Genomic DNA, 21,643 nt, shown 5'->3' with positions numbered 1-21,643 from the left:
TATAATATGAGTTTTGTTATAAATTACCTTGCCTTTGTTTGCCCCATGAGAAATCTCAATTTGATTCCTGGCCTTTATTTGTCCCATGCTTGGTCTTTATTTTATGTAATATTTCTCAGATTTGGACATCTTTCATGGGCACTTGCCATTTACCCGTTTTAGAGTATGGAAGTTTTCTGCTACAGTTAAAGAAAGACTAATGAAATCATAGTCAGTCAACAAGTATTTATTAAGCACTTTCCTATGTATCAGGCATTGTGCTAAGCACTGGGGATGCAGAGAAAGACAAAAACACAGACTTTGTTCTTAAGAAGCTCACATTCTAGTAGGGAAATCGATAAGCAAATGACTAGTTATATATAAGGTATACACTATATAAATGAAATGTTACATCAGAAAAGGAGATTTTGCTTGTAGAGTGTTAGGTATAGAAGAAGAAGAGATAGCATAGATTACTTCACTCATTTTATAGATGGGGGAGCCAAGGCCAAGGGAGATTCAGTAACTTGCCTAAGAAGACAGAAGTGGTAAAATGTCAGAAGGGGACTCTGATTCCAAAGTTGATGCTCTCTCACCTGTACCCCATGGACTCAGGAAGAATGCTCCCTTTTAGCAATTATCCATATAGCTGGTTTTCCTTTGGTTCCATAGTTGATGGTCTCCAAAATTAGCCTCTTGGGGGATGCATATAGGTACTTTTAAAACATTCTACAAAAGGTGGATAGTTTTTGGAACTTGGCTATTATGGGACTGAACCCAACAGTGGAATGACATCGTACTGTCCCTATACTCTCCAAAGTTCATAGATGATAAAGGAGTCATTTTTTTTATTCTTGGGATATATTTATGTTTTGGAACATTTGCTTCCTATTTAGGGCACTGAAAGAAGTAATTTCCTATTTTTTTTTTAGGCAATTGGGGTTAAGTGACTTGCCTAGGGTCACACAGCTAGCAAGTGTCAAGTGTTTGATCTGAGCTGGATTTGAACTCAGGTCCTTCTGACTTCAGGGTTGGTGCTCTATCCACTGTGCCACCTAGCTGCCCTAAGAAGTAATTTTCTAAATAACCCCATGTCACTTGTAGAGTCAAGCACAAAGCAGGTGGTAGGACTATCGGGTTTTCTTAGGTTAGAGCTGTGTGGTTACAGAGGTTTTATCTTCATGTACACACGTTAGGTAACAAGAAAATCTATTACCCTGTGCCTCACATGTTGGCCTTTTATCCCTAGCTGACCTGGGAACCTGTGGGCACAGAAATACCTGTGAAATCTGTGCTCGTGGCCAGTGTTCCACTAGTTATCCAAAGTTCTTTGAGCTAGGGGAGTGACATGATCTGAATGATGCCTGTTGTTTGTGTTATCACCCATTCTCTTGAGAGGGATGAAGAAACCCTTGCCTATTAACATTTTATCAATAAATACATCTGTTATTTTTTTTGATTAAGTTCATGTGCCCAAACATAAGAATTACTTTTTTTCCCTTTCTCTCTGATGAGATCAAGGTCAATTAATGGGAAAAAAGCTCCCATGAAAACATGCATAATAGAGACACATTTAAATGTATGCAGACAGATAGATGATAGATGCATATGCAGATAGATGATAGACAGATAGCTGCATATTTAGACAAATGGATGATAGATATTAAAATAGCCAGGTAGATACATTTTTTAAGATTAGGGGATCTAGAACCACTATACAGCATCCTGAATGAATCAGTAGATGAATCATTTATTGACACCATCTGAGTGGGGGTAGGTTTGGACAGGAGGTTGAGGAAGTTGGTAAAAGGAAAGGTGAAAGTATCCTGGCTGCAATGCTTGAATTCTCTTCAGGATGAGAATAAAAAGTAGGTCCACTAATTTGTAAAGCACACAAAAAAAAACCTTGCAAACATAAATATCAATGAAGTCTTAATTGATATATAGCAATACTGCCCCTAGGACAGTTAGGTGGCTCAGTAAATAGAGTGTCAGACTACGAATCAGCAAAACCTGAGTTCATATCTGGCCTCAGACACTTACTGTGTGACTCTGGGCAAGTCACTTAACCTTGTTTTTCTCAGTTCCTAATCCATGAAATGAGCTGGAGTAGGAAGTGGTAACCACTCCAGTAACTTTGCCTCAAAAAATCCAAATGGGGTCATGAAGAGCCAGACACAACTGAAAACAACTGAACAGATGGTATACTACCCCTAAGAAACACAAAACAGAACTCCTATTAAATTGCAAATAACTTAATAAAGCAAAATAATTATGAGAAAAAATCAAAATGGTATATGCCAGAGAGATGTCCAATTTGGTCAATCTTTTCTAGTCTCTGGAGTTGAAAGCATAATTGTTTTTAACCTGGGGCCCTTACATATATATATATGTGTGAAATTCTAGAATCTTGTTAGAAATTCACAGGGATGACTTTTTAGATTGGATTTTAATATTTTTAAAGTCCTAAGATTATAGGAGAGATAGTTATCATCTATCATAAAAAATCTGATGAAAGCCTAGATGAAATTACTATTAGTACTTTACCATTTAACCTCTTAATTCTTGCTAATGAGACACTAAGTTCTGTTGTTTCAACTTCCTAAAGGAATTTATATTGTCAGCACTCTTTTAAAATTTCATTCCTCTGAGCAAAGCATTAATCCCCATATTCTTACAATTCTGTACATTATCATCTTAGCTGGAAACTACACATACACACACACACACACACACACACACACACACACACAATATCAACAACATACCCTATTATACTTATTGAATCCAGAGTATTTGGGATATGCATCAAAAATAGGAATTTGACAGAGCTCTAATATGTATTTCTATGTGCTCACCTTCAGAATACATTTTAAAACCTTGTGCTAATGATTCCACACAGCATAGGGGGCTGTCACTAGTCCTTTCATCAAAAAATGGTTTCCATGGTAGCATGCATTTTGAAGTACAAAAATTCCCTGTAGGTGGGGAAAAGTAAGGAATATAATTTCTTCATATGAAAGCATGGTGTATTGTTGTTGCCAATTCATTTATAAGATATAATAGCCTGCTTGGTTCGTGTAGGTTGTGGGGAAGAGAACTTATTATTATTATTATTTTCATTTACGTAACACTTTAAAGTTCATGAAATGCTTTACATATATTACTTCATTTGATCTTAACAACAGCCCCATGAGCAGGTGCTATTATTATCCCTATTTTATAGATGAAGAAACTGAGTGTGACTGAGATTAAAGGACTTGCCTATGGCAATATAATTGACAAATGTCAGAGACTAGATTCAAACCTAAATCCCTCTTACTGCAAATTAGTAATTATGGTGAAGTAAAAATGACTCTGGATTCAATATCAGAGGCCTTTGGTTTGGATCCTGGCTCTGGCACTCCCAAACTGCATTACCTTCTCTTGGACATGTGATGTCATCACTGGGTTCTTCAGTTTCCTCATTTATAAAATGAGGATTGGGGGAAGGAAAATTACTTCTGAGGTCCCTTCCTTCTCTAAATCTTTGCTTTCTAATTTGGATCTATTTAGGCTTGACACTATTCATACAGTATAAAGTCTCTTGTTAACATAATGTTACTAATTGTTTATAAGCTGAAGAAATGTCAATGAAAATTGGTTCTCATGGCCTCATTATCTTCTTCCTTATAGACACTAAAATGCAGGCTCTTCATTAACCCTGTATCTTATCTCATTGCTCAGAAATAAAGATTTGATTGTTTTGAAAGGGTCTTAAGACTTTGCAAGCATAGTTAGCAATTGTTATTTTGAAATGGTCAGGTTTTCTCATTGTAGATTCATTTTTGTCCTCCCACACATAAATATCCATATAGTCTATATTTCATTGGTATACGAAACTCCTGGATGAGGAAGCCCCCTGACAGTGCAGGTTAGCATACTTCTTCTACAGACTTAGAGTGGTTGAGTGACTTGTTCAGGGTTTAATATCCAGTATCTATCAAAGGCAGAAGCTGAATGTAGGTCTTACTGACCCCAAGTCTAACAACTTAATTACTATGCTAATTACCATATATATCAAGGCAGCTAGCTGCTTCGGTGGATACAGTATCAGACCTGGGAGTTAGGAAGAGCTAAGTTTAAATCCTAACTCTTACTATGATTTTTGATCCTTGGTAAGTACTTATCCCTGTTTGCCTCAGTTTCCTCATCTGCAAAAATGAGCTGGAGAAGGAATTGACAAACCAGGCCAATATCTTTGTAAGAAAACCCAAAATGTGGTCATAAAGAGTTGGACATGACTGAAACGACTGAACAGCAATAAAAAAAAGTCATTTAACATCTCTGTGACTCATTTTCCTCATCTGAAAATGGGGATAATATTACTTATCTTATAGGGTTGTTGTGAGGATCAAATGAGTTAACATATAAAGAGCTTTGTAAACTATAAAGTGCTACATAAATGTTGGCCATTATACACTCTATCTTTTAAGATGAACTAAAAACACTTATGTATAGAGAAGTATTTCCCCTTCTACAAGTCATCCCTTGTTACCAAAGTACTGGTCAATGGCATGATCTGCAAAGAGCCCTGCTTAGCGAGTCCAGTGCTTTGCCCAATCCATTGAACTATTTACTGGTTCAGATATTACCCCTTGGCTCATCAAGATAAAAAGCTTTGACTGTGTCTGAGGTATTTGCTTTTTATTTGCCCAGATCTCAACTATATTCATAATTGAGAGGTAGAATGCTAAAATTATAGAGAACACCGCGTTGGAGTCTTGTTTTATATATAAAGAATTTTGTGACAGAGGATGTCATTTTACTTATACAAGCACTTTCTCATCTTCAAAATGGGAAGAAAAAGACTTGCATCATCTCCCTCACAGGGATTTTTAAGGAAACATCATTTTAAATTGCAAAACACAGAGACTGTATAGTGAGTATGGATGTCAGCTTCGGTGTCAGGAAGACATGCTAGACATGTGGACACAGCAGTGCCACAGGCAAATCTCTGAGGCTATAAGCTACAGATAAGTTTTCATTTGCACTAATAGAATGAGTTTCCACACTAGAAGTTGTCTATATTAGTTAAATTAAAAATATGTCCTTTCTTTGTTAAAGCACAATGTAAAAATGAGCTATTAGTAACTAATTTTTTGACCTTTGGGCCTGCAACACTACATAAAATCACAACGAATTTTCTGCTAGCATGCAGAGAAGGAAAGCAGACCAGGGGGTGGCTATATTGTTCATTTCACATCTCACAATTGTTACCAAATTCAAAAGAACAAGTTGGATCACCAGAAAAGTATATGTTTCACAAGAGTCTAGGTATTTCCTATACATTTGGCCAAATTTGTACTAAAAATTAGCCCAGGTTATTCATTTTAGGTTATGACTCAATTTGGTAACAGTGATATTTGTATCAACTATACCATGAAAAGTTCAAGGAGATCTTTTGAGCATTGAGGCAATCTTATAATCTGAATTTCATTTTAGTATGCCCATAGCTGTTCCTACAAATTCAGTCTATCAATTTTGAAGACATGCTTGGGTGTCTAATATTTTGAAAGCAGAGAATATGTGGACAAACACACTGAATCTTAAAATTCACATGTAGATAGTTTCGTGACATTTTATGCAAACTAATTTTATGTATTTAAAAAAGGACAGAGATTAAGAAGCCTTTAAATTTTTATGGTCACTTCTTAGTTTCATATAAATGTGTTCAATTTCCTACTGTTTCCATTTTCATGTCACATAAAAGTACACACAGATTTCTGTCCCTCTCTGTCCCTAAGGCTTGGAGGGGTTCAAGGGAGAGGTAAAGATAATATAAAACAAACAATAACACATTTATATTCCAATTTACAAGACAGCAAATATAGAGCCTGAAAATTTGTTATATTTTCCTCAAGGGAACTTAGAACTCTTGTAGAAGACCATAGATGCATCATTAGAGATGAAAGATGAAGAAAGCAAGTCCCCAAGAAGTAAAATGACTTGCTCAGTTTCACAATGTAATAAATGACAGAGCTAAGATTTGAACCCAATTCCATTGACTCTAAATTTAGTTCTATTTTCAGTCTACCACAGTGATTGTTCTGTATTGTGTTACTAAGCTGACTTCATCTGGGGACATACAAAATGTAATGTATGATTTTTTAATAATTAATGATATCAGTCACCACAAGTTAAATCAATGTTCAGAGCATTCATTAAGGGATTATTTTTGTTTCTCTTTGACAGGTTATTACCATTGGAAAACATGTTAAAGGGTACCATTATATCATTGCGAATCTGGTAGGTGAAATTATTAATGCTGTTTATTTTGGTAGAAGTAAGCATTCAATTGAGGGGGTATTTTTGAATGCATGAAATGTGTCTAGAACAACTCAGTCATATTTTTAAAAGCTATTTTGATTATCTCTGGCTCTACAGATCAACAAAATCACTTGTTTTTCATGTTTTACAAATCACTAGTCATTTTCCTCTGTTGCAAATGATATAGGAAATATGAAAAAGTAGTTAGGAGATATGAATTATTAATCATCTAGGAAGCAAGGGACCATGTCTTCCTTATCTGTTTATTTCCCTCCTCTAACCTCTACTATCATACCTAGCACAGCACACTGTACATAGTAGGTATTCAATTAATTGCCCCTTGAGCAAATTTTCATTTAAAATATTCATATTTAGCAAAAATGATTTCTTTTGCCTTAAAAAAGATAATTAACTTGTCTTAACTATTTCTCTCTTCTTCATTTTCAAAAATTCTTTAACTTCTATCTTTTTTACTATATATACTAACAGCATGAGTTTATTATGTTAATATCAATATGTGAAGAAGATGTACAATAGTTATTATATAGCAACTAAGTAACAAATATAATAAACTTACATTTAAATTGGGCTGGACCTTCATGGACTTCTGAGATATGGAGATTGTGATGTTTCCTTGCCTTGGGGGAAGGACAAAAATACTTTAAATCCCAGAAGTCTCCGCAAGTCCAGGCTCTTTTTACCACCCTAAGTACAGATATTACAACAGAGCCAGGAAAGATATTGAGTCCTGATAAGGAATTTTTCTTTAATGAGGGAATCAGACATTTCATATTATGAGAAGTGTAATTGTAGCTGAGTTCCAATAAATCAATATTGTCAGTTTTTCATCTATACCTTTGTCAAGCTATGTTTGTGCCAAATATTAAAAATGACAAGTCTTATTTTCTCTTGTAAGAACATTTCCTTATTTAAATCAACTCAACTAAAATTATTAAGCTTTTACCATATGTTTTAGACACTATGAAAAGGAAATAAGAAAAATGGTTCCTCCTCCTGAGTAGTTTACATACTACTGTGGGGATACACAATATGCATAGAAAAATAAATACAGATTAGTATGAGGAGAGAGAGAGAGAGAGAAGAGAGAGAGAGAGAGAGAGAGAGAGAGAGAGACAGACAGACAGACAGACAGACAGACAGACAGAGACAGAGAGAGAGAGTGACAGAGACAGAGAGACAGAGAGACAGAGAGACAGAGACAGAGAGAATACTAGTAACTGAAGGAACTGGCAGAGGCTTCATGGAGAAGAAGGTAGTAGAAAACTTGGCCTTCAAGAAAATTAGGCACTGAGACAGATCTGTGGTGAGGAAGGACAGTATTTTAGATATGGGCTACACCTTGAATGAATGTATAGAGAGGGCAAGTGGGATGTGTTTGAAGAAGTGCTAATAGTCCAGTTTGAATTGACTTGAGAGTGCATGATTTAGTTCAGTAGGAAGTCTGGAAAGATAGATAGGAGCTGGACTATGGAAGTAGAAGGATCTGAATACCAAGTTGATGAGTTCGTATTTTATGCTAAAGACAGTGGGAAGTGATTGAAAATTTTTGATGAAGGAAGTGACATTGTTAGACCTACATCTAAAAAGATTATCTAGGTCATTGTGTGTATAATACACTGGAGAATGAAGGAATTGAAAACAGGAGGAAAATTAGAAAGCTATTAAAATAATTCAGGTGACAGGTATGAACTAGGGCAGTAGCCTTATGAGTGAAGAGATGGAAATTGAGGCAAGAAGAATTGTGGAAATAGACTTAACAGGCATTGTCAACTGATTTAATATGGAGGACAAGGGAAAGAGAAAAGTTTAGAATCATTCTGGGATTATAAACCTAAGAGACTAAAGGGATGGTAGTGTCCTCAACAGAAATTAGAATGTTTGGAGAACGGTTAGTCTTAAGTAGGAGTAAGGTGGGTACAGTTTTGGGAATAGATCCAGGCACTAATCTCCTGGTGTCTTACCTCTCACTTATCTGATTCTCTATGTGCTGCTTTAAAGCTTGGGTGAAAGTGTCTTTCTACAAAAACACTGGACCCAATCAAACAACAACACTAACACACAATAATAAATCTGAGCATCCCTGTGAGCGTGCCAACAGTTTAGCCCCAGAGTCAACTCTCAGTATCTCCTCAGAGAGGAGGACAGTTCTCAGAACATCTGGTCAGTTCTCTTCAAACAATTCTCTTCTCTGAAAACTCCACAAAGTCTCTGTGAAGGGAGAATGAAGTGATAGCTTGGCTCAAAATTTATACACTAACAACAGAATTTAAAGAAAAACAACTTTAAAGTTCTTGAGAACTCTGATCAACTATAATTCCAGAGGAACAGTGATGAATCATGCTGCCCACCTCTTCACAGAGATGTAATGCAGAATGACAAATACATTTTGGGACATAGGCAATGTAGGAATTTATTTTGCTTGATGATTCATATTTGTTACAATGATTTTAGTTTTCTCTTTTTCAGCTTTTGGGAGTGGTAAGAGGGAAAGTGAGCTCAGGGAGAGGGCAGTCAAAAAAAAAAAGAAAGAAATGAAAAGAAAGATCGTCATTGAAGTACTTAAAAATGCATGGAAGAGAGCATAAGAAGGGCCAGAAAGAATCAGAGACCAGAAGTTAAACTTTTAAAGTTACATGTTTAATTTATTAAAAATTTAAAAGAAAAAATGAGCCATACATAATAGATGTTTGTAGTTTCATGTATAATATTTTTCTTTTCTGTTCTACTATGTACTTAGAAAACCTAATTTATTTTTATGATTGTAAAATTAAGAATTTGAAAAAAATAAATCTTTGTGATCCAATTAAATCAGATATTTGTAACATAGCATGCTTGAAGTATTTTTAAAATATTTTAATGATTTTATTTCAACATAATTCATTTTATTTGTATTCTGAAATATTTTTAATACATTTAAATTACTTTAAATTACTTATTCTGATGAGGGGCCCATAGACTTCAAAAGATGGTTGAAGGGGTCTGTGACACAAAAAAGGTTAGCAACCCTTGCTTTAAAGTTATAGAATCTTCAGAGCAGCTAGGTGGCACAGTGGATAGAAAACCAGCCCTGAAGTCAGAAGGCCCTGAGTTCAAATTCCACCTCAGACCAAACATTTGACACTTACTAGCTGTGTGACCTTGAGCAAGTCACTTAACCTCAATTGCCAAAAAAAAAAAAGCTATAGATCCTTATCCAAATTATCTGTCATCTTGGGTTTTGGCAACTCAGCACTATAGATAAATCACAGCTGCAAAGGTTTGATTGAAATACTACAAATGAAAAATAATTTTAAAAGTTTACATAAAGTTTTGTGATTGTTTTTTTCACCCCACCTTCACACAATATGCCTTCCCTTGTAACAGAATAAAAATCTGTTTCTGAGATATCTGTAATGCAAAGTATGCTCAGGGACAATCAAAACACCCAGCTCACTCAGTGCATTGGATCATCATCTCCTTATCAATTTCCTATCTCATCAGGTTCAAAAGTAGTGTAAGTCCAGTGGAAAGGGTATTGGATTCAGAGTCAAAGGACTAGTCTCTAATCTTGACTCTGCTACTTCATACCTTGAATATGCTAATTAAGTTTTTTGGGCTTCAGTTCCTCATTTGTGTAATTGGAAAATTGGATTTGATGGTCCTTCTAACTTTAATTCTGATTTCCTTCTAACTTTAGATCTTTAATTCTATATCCTTGTCAGAAAACTCTTTAAAACCTTCAGAAATCAATGAAGTTCCAGAAACCTTATCTTTGATTGTCCCTAAGCCCAGAGTAAGCTGAGCAAATCTCTTCTCTAAGAAGCGGGTTTCCTTCTCCCAACATGTAACCCCAAATTTAGAGGCATAAACTGAATCACCATTAATGACTATGTATTTTATGAACACCATCAAATAATACACACATTTAAATGAGATTTAAATAACTGCAATGACTTTCAAAGTGGAAGTCACTTCATTTCATATCATTCAGGAAATACAGGAGCTTTTAATTGTAATTCCACTTACAAACTGCCATCTGCTATTTGAATGGTCTCAACTTCAGTCCACTTCTAACCTGAACTTATCTATTTTTGTTTTATGCCTCAGCCTCAGTCTAGGGGCTCATTTGCTTATTTCTCATCTTGTTTTTCTGTAGCCCATGTGCGGGGTTTGGAGTCTGAAAGACCTGAGTTCAAATCCAGCCTTGGACACTTACTAGCTGTGCAACCCGGGGCAACTACTGTTTGCCTTAATACACTGGAGAAGGAAATGGCAAACCACTTCAGTATCTATGCCAAGAAAATCCCATGGACAAAAATGGTCCATGGGCAGACATAACTGAACAACTTCAGGTCAAGACCTGTATCTATCTGCTGTACCCTATAGCTTCCACTTCCATAACTAAGAACCATGTAATGGTGTATTATGAACTCAACAAAACAAATAAGAGACAGAACTTGCCCACTAATCACTTTTGATAAAAGGGTTAGTACATAAGTAACAAGCACTGAGTAGGTACCCTAGGTCAGCAATCAATCAATGGGCATTGTCGCCCCCTTCCTATGTGGCTGGTCCTGTGCTCAATGCTGATATGAGCACAGACTCATAAATACATGTAATATTTTGCATGAGTTTTGCAGCCTGTGTTGTGAAAGATGTGGCCCTACATTAAGTGTGATGTGATTGGGTAAATTTTGACTTTTGGGATTTATCTAGAGTGACTAAACTGATGGGATATGTTCTCCGTCCAGGGATTTACTGATGGAGATTTATCAAAAATTCAATTTGGAGGAGCAAATGTCTCAGGATTTCAGATTGTTGATTATGAAGATTCCCTAGTGTCCAAGTTTGTGCAGAGATGGTCAACACTGGAGGAAAAAGAATATCCTGGAGCTCACACGAGTACAATTAAGGTCAGCTTCTTTTTGTCTGCTTGTTTCTTTGTTCATTTTTGGTTTGAATCAGTGAGAGGTTAAAATAAGCTTAATATTATTTATGGTTTTAACATTATGGACAGTGTGATTTTATTGGTTTATTCCATTTGTCTTAACTGTGATTACTTATAAGGAGAGGAGAACAAAATAAATAATAAGCAAAGCTCATAACATCGCCCATATCTTTTATTAAACCTCTGTTTTCTTCCTGGGGATTTGATTTCCTGCATCACTGGACTGATGAAGTAGAAGTCCTGTTTCCTGCTCCTTACATTCATTCATTGATTCATTCATCGATTCATGTATCTATTTGTTGATTCATCTATTGATTCATTTATTTATTAGTTTATGTGTTTGTTAATTTATTTACATAGTTGTGGCTATGATTTGTAGACAACTTCTCATTGTGGAAATTCCCTATATCAGTGAAGATCACCAACTGTTTTATAACTCACATTCTCAGACAGTCTGTTGGGGCTCTGAGTTTAGGTGACTTGTCCAGTGTCACACAGCAAGTATTTTGTTAGATAGGGGGTCTGAAAATAGATCTTCCTGATTTTGAGGCCAGGTCCCTATTCTATAAGCCTTGCATCTTCTTACTCACCTTCATAAATCTACATAATAATAGGAAGATATCATATTTGTATATTACTTAAAGGTTCATGGAGTACTTTAGACACATCCTCCCCTCAGGGTCCCCATAACAACTGTGTGGTATATACCATCATTATTCCAGTTTTCAAGGATGAGTGACTGAGAAGTTAAATGACATGACTAAGATCATAGACTAATGAAGCAGGATTGGAAGAAAGATCTTTTTCACTCTAAGGCCAGAGCTCTAAGCACTAAACTAAGCTTCCTTATGGCATGGTGGGTGGATTTTGGCAGATTGTGTGGGATGTGATCTAATACCAGAAAGAAAAAAAAATCCATCTGTGTTACCCATTTTGCATGTAGATGGCTTGCACAATGCAAAGAGAATACCAAATGCATATTTCCTTGTGTTCACCTGGTCTCTGGGGGTCTTTAGGAAATAGATGAATCTTCTTCTGGTCTCATTTAGAAAAAGATACTCCTCCAACCTACAAAACTACTAAAGAATCAGTCAGTAAATGGTTGTCAATCGTGTGTAAAGCATAAAAGCAGGGTTTAGCAAAATAAATGGTACTCTGATGAATCATAAATAATCTCTCTAGTGAAATCTTTGTTTTGCATGTAAGTAATTAATCCAGTGGTTTTACACTTTGTGTATTGTGCATTTTTTATTTTGCACATATATACACATCTATTTAGACTCACATATTAACTCTTTTTTGTCACTAAAGCTTTTTTCTTCACTTATTTATAAAGAGAATAATCAGTCAAATGATTTCTCTTTTATTGATATATCTTATGCAGCTGACTGTCTAAATTTTGAACATATATTTTATTTTTTAGTATTGAAAAGTGTCATAATATCTATAATGGATGAATGGGGTGGACTTTTATTTTCTTCAAAACTCAGGAGAATTTGGCTATATATATAAATGTTATAATACATTTATACAAATAATATTTGTGTGTATATATATGTATGTATAAATATATGACTGTCATATGTGTACATATGTGTGTGTGTATATATATATGTATATATATATATACCTCATTCATTATTCCCAATGTATATTTATTATTTTTTCTTCCTGAATTTGTTTTAATAAGATTTCTAAGTAGTCGTAGAATCATAGAATGTTTGAGTGGGAGGAATCTTAGAGATTATTTAGTCCAAACTCCTCATTTTATGGATGAGGAAACTGAGGCTTAGAGAGGTAATGTTTGTCACTCTAAGTCCAGGCATGAACTACTAATTAAAACTGTACAATTCTTCCATTTATATGCACTTGAAAATAATTATTTTATAGTTAAATGAATAAATATAACCAAATTAAGTTACCATATTTGCAAAAATGCACTGAGATATTTACTTACAAGTATGATGCTATGTTTCTCCCCAGTGCAAAGTCATTCTCACTCTGCATATTAGGCAATATAGAAGCATTGATTTAGAATTATATGGCATTTTAAAGATCACTTAGACCAACACTTTCAGTTTACAGTTAAAGAAACCAAGCACCAGAGAGGTTCTTGGCATCATAGATTTAAAGCTGGAAGACATATTAGAGGTCATTGAGTACAAACTCATCTTATTTTTTTACAGATGAGGAAAAAAAAGTCACAAGGTGAGTGGGCCTGTCAAGGTCACGCAAGTGATTACTGGTGCAGCTGGGCTATGAACTCTATCCCTTGGTTCCAGATCTAGGATTCTTTCCACTGTATTGAGGATTAGCAGTGCATATAGCATTAGACCTGAAGTTAGGAAGACTTGAATTAAAATCTAGCTTCAGTCACTTACTAGCTGTGTGATCCTAGGCAATTTTTGTCTGCTTCCAAGTTCTCAACTGTAAAGCGGGGGTAATAATAGCACCTACCTCCCAAGCTTGGTATGAGGATGTCATGAGATATGCTTAGCACAGTGCCTGTTACATAGTACAAAAGTGATTAAAAATGCTTATTCTTTTACCTTCTTTGGTGATTATCAGTCTTTAGACACTGTGGTCAGAGCAACATCAGGTTGGAATTCTACAATGTTGTCCTCACATACTCAATAGTATCCAGAAAAGTTGTCAGAATTCAGAACTTGGAAAAGCTGAGTCAACATCAAAACCACTTTCCTTGTGCACAAGGACATTTCCATGACCTTGCAGGAACACGGCCACCCACCCTTTTACATTGCAGTTTGGCATTGTGTACCAATTCAGTCTAGAAAAGGTGGGGGAATGAACCCAAGAATTTTTCAAGTTTGAGAAAATCAACTCTTTGGAGTGTATATGGGATGCTTCTATTATCAAGTAGGGAATCATGTAGCATTTCTAATTACAACCAACCTCTGCTGAAAAGCACAGGCAGTCACTATTGAACTGTCTCCTTTTCCTATGGGAGCCAATTAGGAAGGGGCAATTAGAGACCAAGAGATGAGGGAGATTTTTTGTTCAATATGATATTAACCTTCTTTCATTCTGTAATTAGATAGACAGAATAAGACAAGAAAATGAAGGATGTCGAGGTTTTTTTTTTTTAATGTACAATGTGAAGTTAAAATAGACCTAAATATGGTTGTGGAAAAGAAAAAAAAAATCCCTACTTGTGAATGTGAAAAAAAAAAAAACAATGATAGACAGTGGGAAGGATCTTTAATTTGAAGACAAAGGACCTGAGTTCAAGTCTACACCATGCTCTTTACTACCTATGTGTTACCTTCTCTGACATGCAGTTTTCTTCTCTGGAAAGTTGAGGGAGTTGAAGTAGATGAACTCTCTGAAGTCTGTTCAAGCTCAAATCTATGATCTTAATCAAAGACATATGTTTCCATTAAATTCAGAATTAGTTCTAAGGAAAATAAATTTCATAACATGAGTAATGTGATCTGAAAATAATTTTTAAAATGTAATAACTTTTTGGCTTTATATCTCTATGTCTGTCTGTATGTTTTATCTTAAACATTGAATATAAAGCCATAGAATTTTCTTGTCTTGGCTTTTTAGAGATCCTCATGCTTTTCTAAAAATTAAATTCATAAAACCCCAACATTATGCTAAAAAGCAGCTTTATTTTCTTCTATTCATTGAGAGCCAAGGATGGTTTGGTTTAGTCACCTGCCCTGAGATGCAGCATTTCTGGTTTTGATAGATACAAGTTTCAAAGAACTGAAATCATCACTACTTCTCTACATTCATCTTCAGATATTAGCACTTCTATAGATGGTAAGTGTGCTTCTGACAACTCAAATAGACATGGGCTTTTTTTTTTCTTGCCTATGAGTTTTTCCCATCCTGCTAGAGTACAAAGAAGTGGCTTGACTGCTACTTCAGTTCTGTAGCATTTCTTAATCTGCCCACATGAATATTGCTGCACGAGTCTTGGATGGAGAGCACATAAGTGCATTCATTTCCAAATGAAAGCAACTTGTTCCTTCCAAATCTTCTATTAGTCATTCTGGAGCCTCACACTGTTGTTTGGTGTGAAAGTGATCAAAGCAAAACAGTCACTTAAAAAAAAAACCTCCCAGAAGCTGAATCATTATTGATGTTCTCAATGCATGAAAATGAAAAAAAAGGAATATGAGACCAAAAATCTGTAAGCAATGCATTGAGTGAACTCTAATGCCAAGGCATAACATAGTTTAAAACAAAATACAAGGGAACTGTCAATAACCTTGACCTGACAACATCCAAGTGCCCTGTGGCCTTTCCTTGAATCTCTTCCCAATGTGTCCTTTTCACTCACTTGGCTTGGAGAGAGCTGCTGTCTAGCAGAGAAGATTCAAAGGTCTTCTGGTATAGTAGAAAAAACACAGGAGTAGGATTTGAGAGGCCGGGCTTCTTGTAGCTATGTCATGAATGACCTCTGTGACTAAGGGCAACTTCCTCTGGTGCCAGCTTTCTCACATGGAAGTGAAGGGGCTTAATCTGAGTGGTCTCCTAATTACTTTCCCATTATGACATTCTGTGATTATTTACCAGGATTTTTGTAAAGTCTTTGAAGCTACTAGTTTTAAAGCTTTTAAAGGTAAATGGGAATCTTCAGTTGAGTTTTGAGTTCAGATGGGAGCAGAGAGAACTCTAATTAAGGGTGAAGAACAAGGTTCTTTGAGCATGGATGAGAAGGATTCTCCTGTATAGAGTAACATTTTGCATAAGGGAGGCCTGTAATCACACGAACTGTTGAAAAAGAGCAATATTTCCAGAGCCCTAGATGTCAATGCATATAAATTGCTCTACCTTTATAGGCAGAGGAGAAAAGAATCAAGTATGGTTTGACATACTAAGTCTGCCATACTGCCATACTAAGACAAAGCATCAAATAAGACCAAGCCTACCTCTGAGACATTGAATCATTGATGAGTCATTATTCTTGACATTATCTAGCAATATAATGCAAGTGAACTAATAAGAGACAAGAACAATGACAAACATGGTAGATGTTGAGTTATTAATTTATTATTTCTGTTCATTTTCATGTGTGCCCAATTCCCTGTGACTCCATTTGGAGTTCTCTTGGCAAAGATACTGCAGTGGTTTGCTGTTTACTACTCCAGCTCATTTTCTAGATGAGAAAACTGAGGCAAACAGGTTTAAGTAACTTGACTATGGTCTCACACCTAGTGTCTGAGACTAGATTTGAACTCAGATCTTCCTGACTCCAGGCCTAGCACTTTATCCACTGTGCCACCTAGCTGTCCTGATTTAGTAATATCTGAATTAAAATCTTGCCTCATGCTTATTATATATGTGACTATGGATTAGTAACTAAATCTCTCTGAACCTTAGGCAATAACTTTAGATGATATTATAAATGAGTTGTGATCATCCTGGCAGTATGATATCCATGCTTCCCAACTCTCAGTTGAATCCACTTTACTAGACCTTAAATTTTAGTAGAAACTGGTATTATGTTGTATCCCAATGAATCAATTAAAATACATTTTAAAGTCATTATCCAAAGTTTTGTGGTTGGATCCACCTTAGCACCATTGAGTCGATAAAATACGTATTTATTGCTTTAAAGTATAACTCAGTGACCTGAAGGAGGTTCTTCTAAATTTTTCTAAATCAAGCAGTTTCATTCAATGAATAGGAAATTGATTGCTAGAACATCAGTGCTGAGTACTAAATTTCTATATTGAATAGAAGCATCTAGTTGTTATACTGTATACAGTGTTGGAGTCAGGAAGACCTGTATTCCATTCTTACTTAATATGCTTTCTAAGATTCTGGCCCTTTGCAAGTTGCTTAATTGTTCTCAGCCTCAGTTTTCTCATCTGTAAGATGGAGAATGAACACTCACCTCATAGCATTGCCAGAGGATTAAATAGTGTATTTAAAGTGATTTGCAAACTTTAAAGTACTTTACAGGATATCTTGAAAATCTTAGTTCAGTTTAAGCTTTAGTACCTTATGATTTGCACTCTATTTAAAAAAAAAGAATAACATATTTATATAGGATATCATAAAAGTCTATACAAGTATCTTGTGGCCCTTGCTTAGGTCTTAGTGTGCTGAGATTTTTGGAGTGCCCTGTACAAACACAAGTTCCTATTTTTAGGACATGAAAATCATATGTGTAACTGAATTAAATGCAGGAATTTTTTTTTTTTATCAATTAAACTTTTATTAATCTGGAGATTTTGTATTAGACTACTTCCAGAAATCATTATGTATCATATGAAATAACTATGGAAAAGGAAAGATGGTAATTTGTTGGGTCTTGAAAACCTGCAAGTTGAGGCGATATCCCCAATTGCCCAGTGCGATTATGGCTCTGTGCAAGAGATAAGCATGTTTAATACTGAATTGTAATTTTTAAAGAGCATTAACTAATTATTATAGATATTTAGATCCCTACATTTGGTCATGGCTTAATAGGAAAAATATAGGATTGATCTTAGAACTTGAATTTTAATACTGGTTCAATTGTTGTGTGACCTTGGGGATGTCTTTTCTGAGTTTCCATTTCCTCATCTGAAAGTAGATGTAATATTGTTTCCAAAACTATAATACTTGTCTGCTATCATATGAACTCTCATTCTCAGCTAAAGCATTTTGTAGGACATTAACAAGAAATGCGGCCTTCTCTCCCAATAATTCTTGAGAAGATTAAATGTGAAAATACTTTGAAAAGTAAATTATGACACAGAAATAATGGTATTAAATGATTATTACCATTATTTCTATTATTATAAAATGTATATTAAGGTGTTGGCAGAGCTTCTATATTGTCTAGCTATGTAGGAAAAGCAGAGAGTGTTTCCCTTGATGACATGAAATGTGATGGCCATAATTTGACATGACACACCATTCTACTAATATATACACTGTAAAATTAAAGTACACATTTCTCTTTCTCAAAAAAAAAATGCAGAGAGGCAATTTATAGGAAAAAAAATGATTTGCCACTGGTTGAAAAGTGATTCACTGCTCTTGGTATTTTTTATGTGGGCTCTTATGGGATCTTGCTTTAAAAATAACTTCCTTGCAAGTTATTACTTTATCCCTTTGAACTCCTCATGTGATGTATTCAATCTTACTGTATCAACTACTCCTACTTTGTGTTACAGAAATGCTAGCTTTTTCATGGTGCTGTCATATTGTTAAATGCCCTGGTAGTAAAGTTTCTGAATTAGTGTCTCCAGAGAGCTTATTGCAAGTTTCTGAAAGCTCTATTACTTTTTTCAGTTCTGTAATTAATAGGGTAGTGATTCTGTGTATTCACTAGGAGTTGAGAGGTTTAAAAGAATAGCTTTTATGGGTTTTAAGTTGTTCCACTTGCCAGAGAAAGAACCTTATGCAGTGGAAGAACTGGGTTCAAGGAGTCCTCAACTTAAAGGATTTTTAATATTCAAACTATGTCTCTGTAAATCTATTCTTCTGGGCACCTAGGAACTAAAGATTGTGCATAAAAACCACACATATAAACATCCAAGTACAAATTTAAAAGTTGAACAATCTATATTTATACAAATCTGTATAAACCATCTGTATTACACAAACTCAATATTTTAAATGATTTGTGAGCAAGTACTCTATCTAACCATCCAGTTTGTAATCCTCTATGAGTTTAGTAAATGATTTTGTGAGTGGTTGCTGCTGAAAACATTCAGTTATCTATTGGACAACTTTCTGGTAACGAACTTTTCATTTAAATCAAGTTGGCCCTCAGATGGCCAGTTGTTCTTAGACTATAGTCAAAGATTCCTTGCTTAGAAGGACCTATCAGAGCTTGCTCTGTACTGTCAAAAGCTTCAAGAACTCATGGTCACCTTGAGGTGGCCAAATGGATGAAAAATCAGAATTCTGGTATAAGAATAAAATACACAAACTGGATCAAGTTCTAAACAACATTCTATAGGGGAATGTAAGCTATTCATCTCTGCCAGGATGCTATTGCTGTACCTCATCTTGGCATAGAAGAGACCCTGGGTTGCTGAAGACTTTTTCACCAATTCATGCAGTTTCTATGTGTCTGGGAGGGCTTTGAGTGCAGTCTATTCTCCCAGGACTAGTCTACTTAAGTTTAGAGAAGTTAATTTCCAGGCTGGATGCAGGGTAATGTATTTTTATACCACAAAACTCTTGAAGAGAGTCTATTAAATTATAGAGGAACATAGTCTTCATGTATCCTTGAAGTATTCAAGTAAATTCCTAGAAGGCAGTTCTCCTTTTGTATCTTCAAAACCTAAATTAGGACCTTATACATAAAAAGAGTTTAGTAAATATTGATTTGACTGAACTGACATGCACCTTGGACCTTGATTTTAATTTTGACTCTGCCAGTTACTTTCTGTATGACCTTAAGCAAGTCATTCAATTTCCAGAGGATCAAATCAAGGGTTTGTACTGTTTCCTACTAGCTCCAACACTCCAGGCTCCCATGATCCTGTGATTTTAGATATTCACAAAGAGTTGGTGTTAATTTAAGAATCTTCCATACTACTGAGTCTTTCTATGTCACCTTCACCACCTCACTAATTAAATAAAGGTTGCATCTTCTTATAGGTAGAAGATGGTACATTTCCAGAGGTAAGGATCACCTCTTGTGGTAACCCAGGCATAGGCTACAAACTGTCTTCCCCCTCCATACACACCTCTCTCTAAGATAAGACCTAGGCACAATCTTGTCATCTAAGTATACTATCCTTGGAATGGGGAAGGAGACACTACTTTCTATCCCCTCACCACAATTAGGAACAAACAATAAAAGGCAAGTTGCTTTACCTCCCTAAGCCTTAGTTTCTTCATTTGTAAAATGAGAAGGTTAGGCTAGATAGCTATTAAAGTACCTTCTAGCTCTAGGTCCATTGTATGATCCTATGAAAGGTAAGGTTACATGTAGTCTCTGATGATTTTGGAAATTTTAAATTGGGAAAAATAATAGAGATGATGTCTTGAATTAAGATAATGTAGATACCTCAAATTCTTTAAAACAGACTATTAAAATTCATCAAAAAGGAACAGTCAGTCAACAAGCACTTATAAAGTGCTTACCATGTGCCAAGTACATGGCAGATAGAGGACCACTTGATATTAGGAAAATGCGATTTCAGGGCTGTCATGTATATGCTGCATGACCATGGTCATGACATCTAACCTCTAAGTGCCCCAAGAAAATCATTAAGGCTATAAGTTAGAGACAGATATTAATCCTGAATAATTAGAAGCAGTTTCCATACTGAGAGTTCCCCATATTAATGACTCCTTACATCTGGTTTAAGATAGGTAAATATAGGTGTAAGTAAATATATATATATATATATACACACACACACATATATAATATGTATATATACATATATGTATATGTACATATATACACACACACATATATATGTATATGTACATATATACACACACACATATATATGTATATATGTATATATACATACACACACACATATATACATATACACACACAGGCACATATATTTGTGTTATATGTACACGCATATATAATGCAATGCATATCTCTATATATTCAGATCTATCTGCTTCTATGTAGCTATCTATTTATCAGTATCCATCAAGGGGCCATCTGACTTAATTTATTTAACATTTAACTTATGGTTAAAAAGACCTGTATTCATACTTGCCCTTGAGGCTTAATACCTGTATGACCTTAGGCTGCAAATGGCCTACATAGCCTCTCAGTGCCCCTGCAGATTTCCCAGAATGTATACAGCCAGTTGTGAAATTCTCAACGTGAAGAAATCATAGCTCCATCATATATACTCCATTACCCTAGAATAGCAAAATCTTCTAATCAAGTCATCCAATCTAGATGATTTTTAGGCAAAACCAGATTGTGTGTGCCCCTTCCTATATCCCATTGCCCAACTGGGAAGCTTGGTACCAGATCTTCCCTCAAGACGTATTTCCAAAAAACTGTATTTCACTTCTGATATGGAGGAATAGACAAAGAAGTTGTCTTTGGTTCATTGTCAACAGATTTTTTTTCCAATGACTGTAAGACATCTCTTTGCTTACAAAGGAAGTTGAGATTTAATGAAGATTTTATGCTTTCATGCAGTGAAGTTTCAAAGGGCATATGTTCAATATGCTTTACAGTAAATTAAAGGTGACCTTATCCCTGACAGAGCTTTTTCAGAAGATGGACCACATTTGAATTTTGAATGAAGTCAACCCAAATAACTTTAAATGTATAATATATTTTTTTCAAAAATAAGTTGTTCAGCTACCTAAACCTTCATAGTTTTCAATACTTCTAAGTTATTTGTGCTAAATTTGTATACATTGGTGCTGTTATTATTATTATTATTATTATTATTATTATTATCATCATCATCATCATCATTATTTCAGATTATT

The 21,643-nt window shown here is 35.1% G+C and overlaps 1 protein-coding gene across 1 annotated transcript in view; it reads left to right on the top strand.

The window, feature by feature from the left end:
- GRIA2 (glutamate ionotropic receptor AMPA type subunit 2) overlaps nucleotides 1-21,643 on the top strand; it is a 178,617-nt gene that overhangs the window by 99,119 nt on the left and 57,855 nt on the right. Inside the window, 2 exon segments of the mRNA XM_020994112.2 lie at nucleotides 6,214-6,267; nucleotides 11,040-11,201. Of these exon segments, the coding sequence (XP_020849771.1) occupies nucleotides 6,214-6,267; nucleotides 11,040-11,201 (216 nt within the window).

The sequence above is a fragment of the Phascolarctos cinereus genome, unplaced genomic scaffold (genome assembly GCF_003287225.1).
Source record: "Phascolarctos cinereus isolate Bilbo 61053 unplaced genomic scaffold, phaCin_HiC Scaffold_9;HRSCAF=440, whole genome shotgun sequence".
NCBI classification, from domain to species: Eukaryota; Metazoa; Chordata; class Mammalia; order Diprotodontia; family Phascolarctidae; genus Phascolarctos; species Phascolarctos cinereus.
The sequence above is the reverse complement of the archived record's forward strand: the minus strand, read 5'-3'. Positions and strand labels throughout refer to the sequence as shown.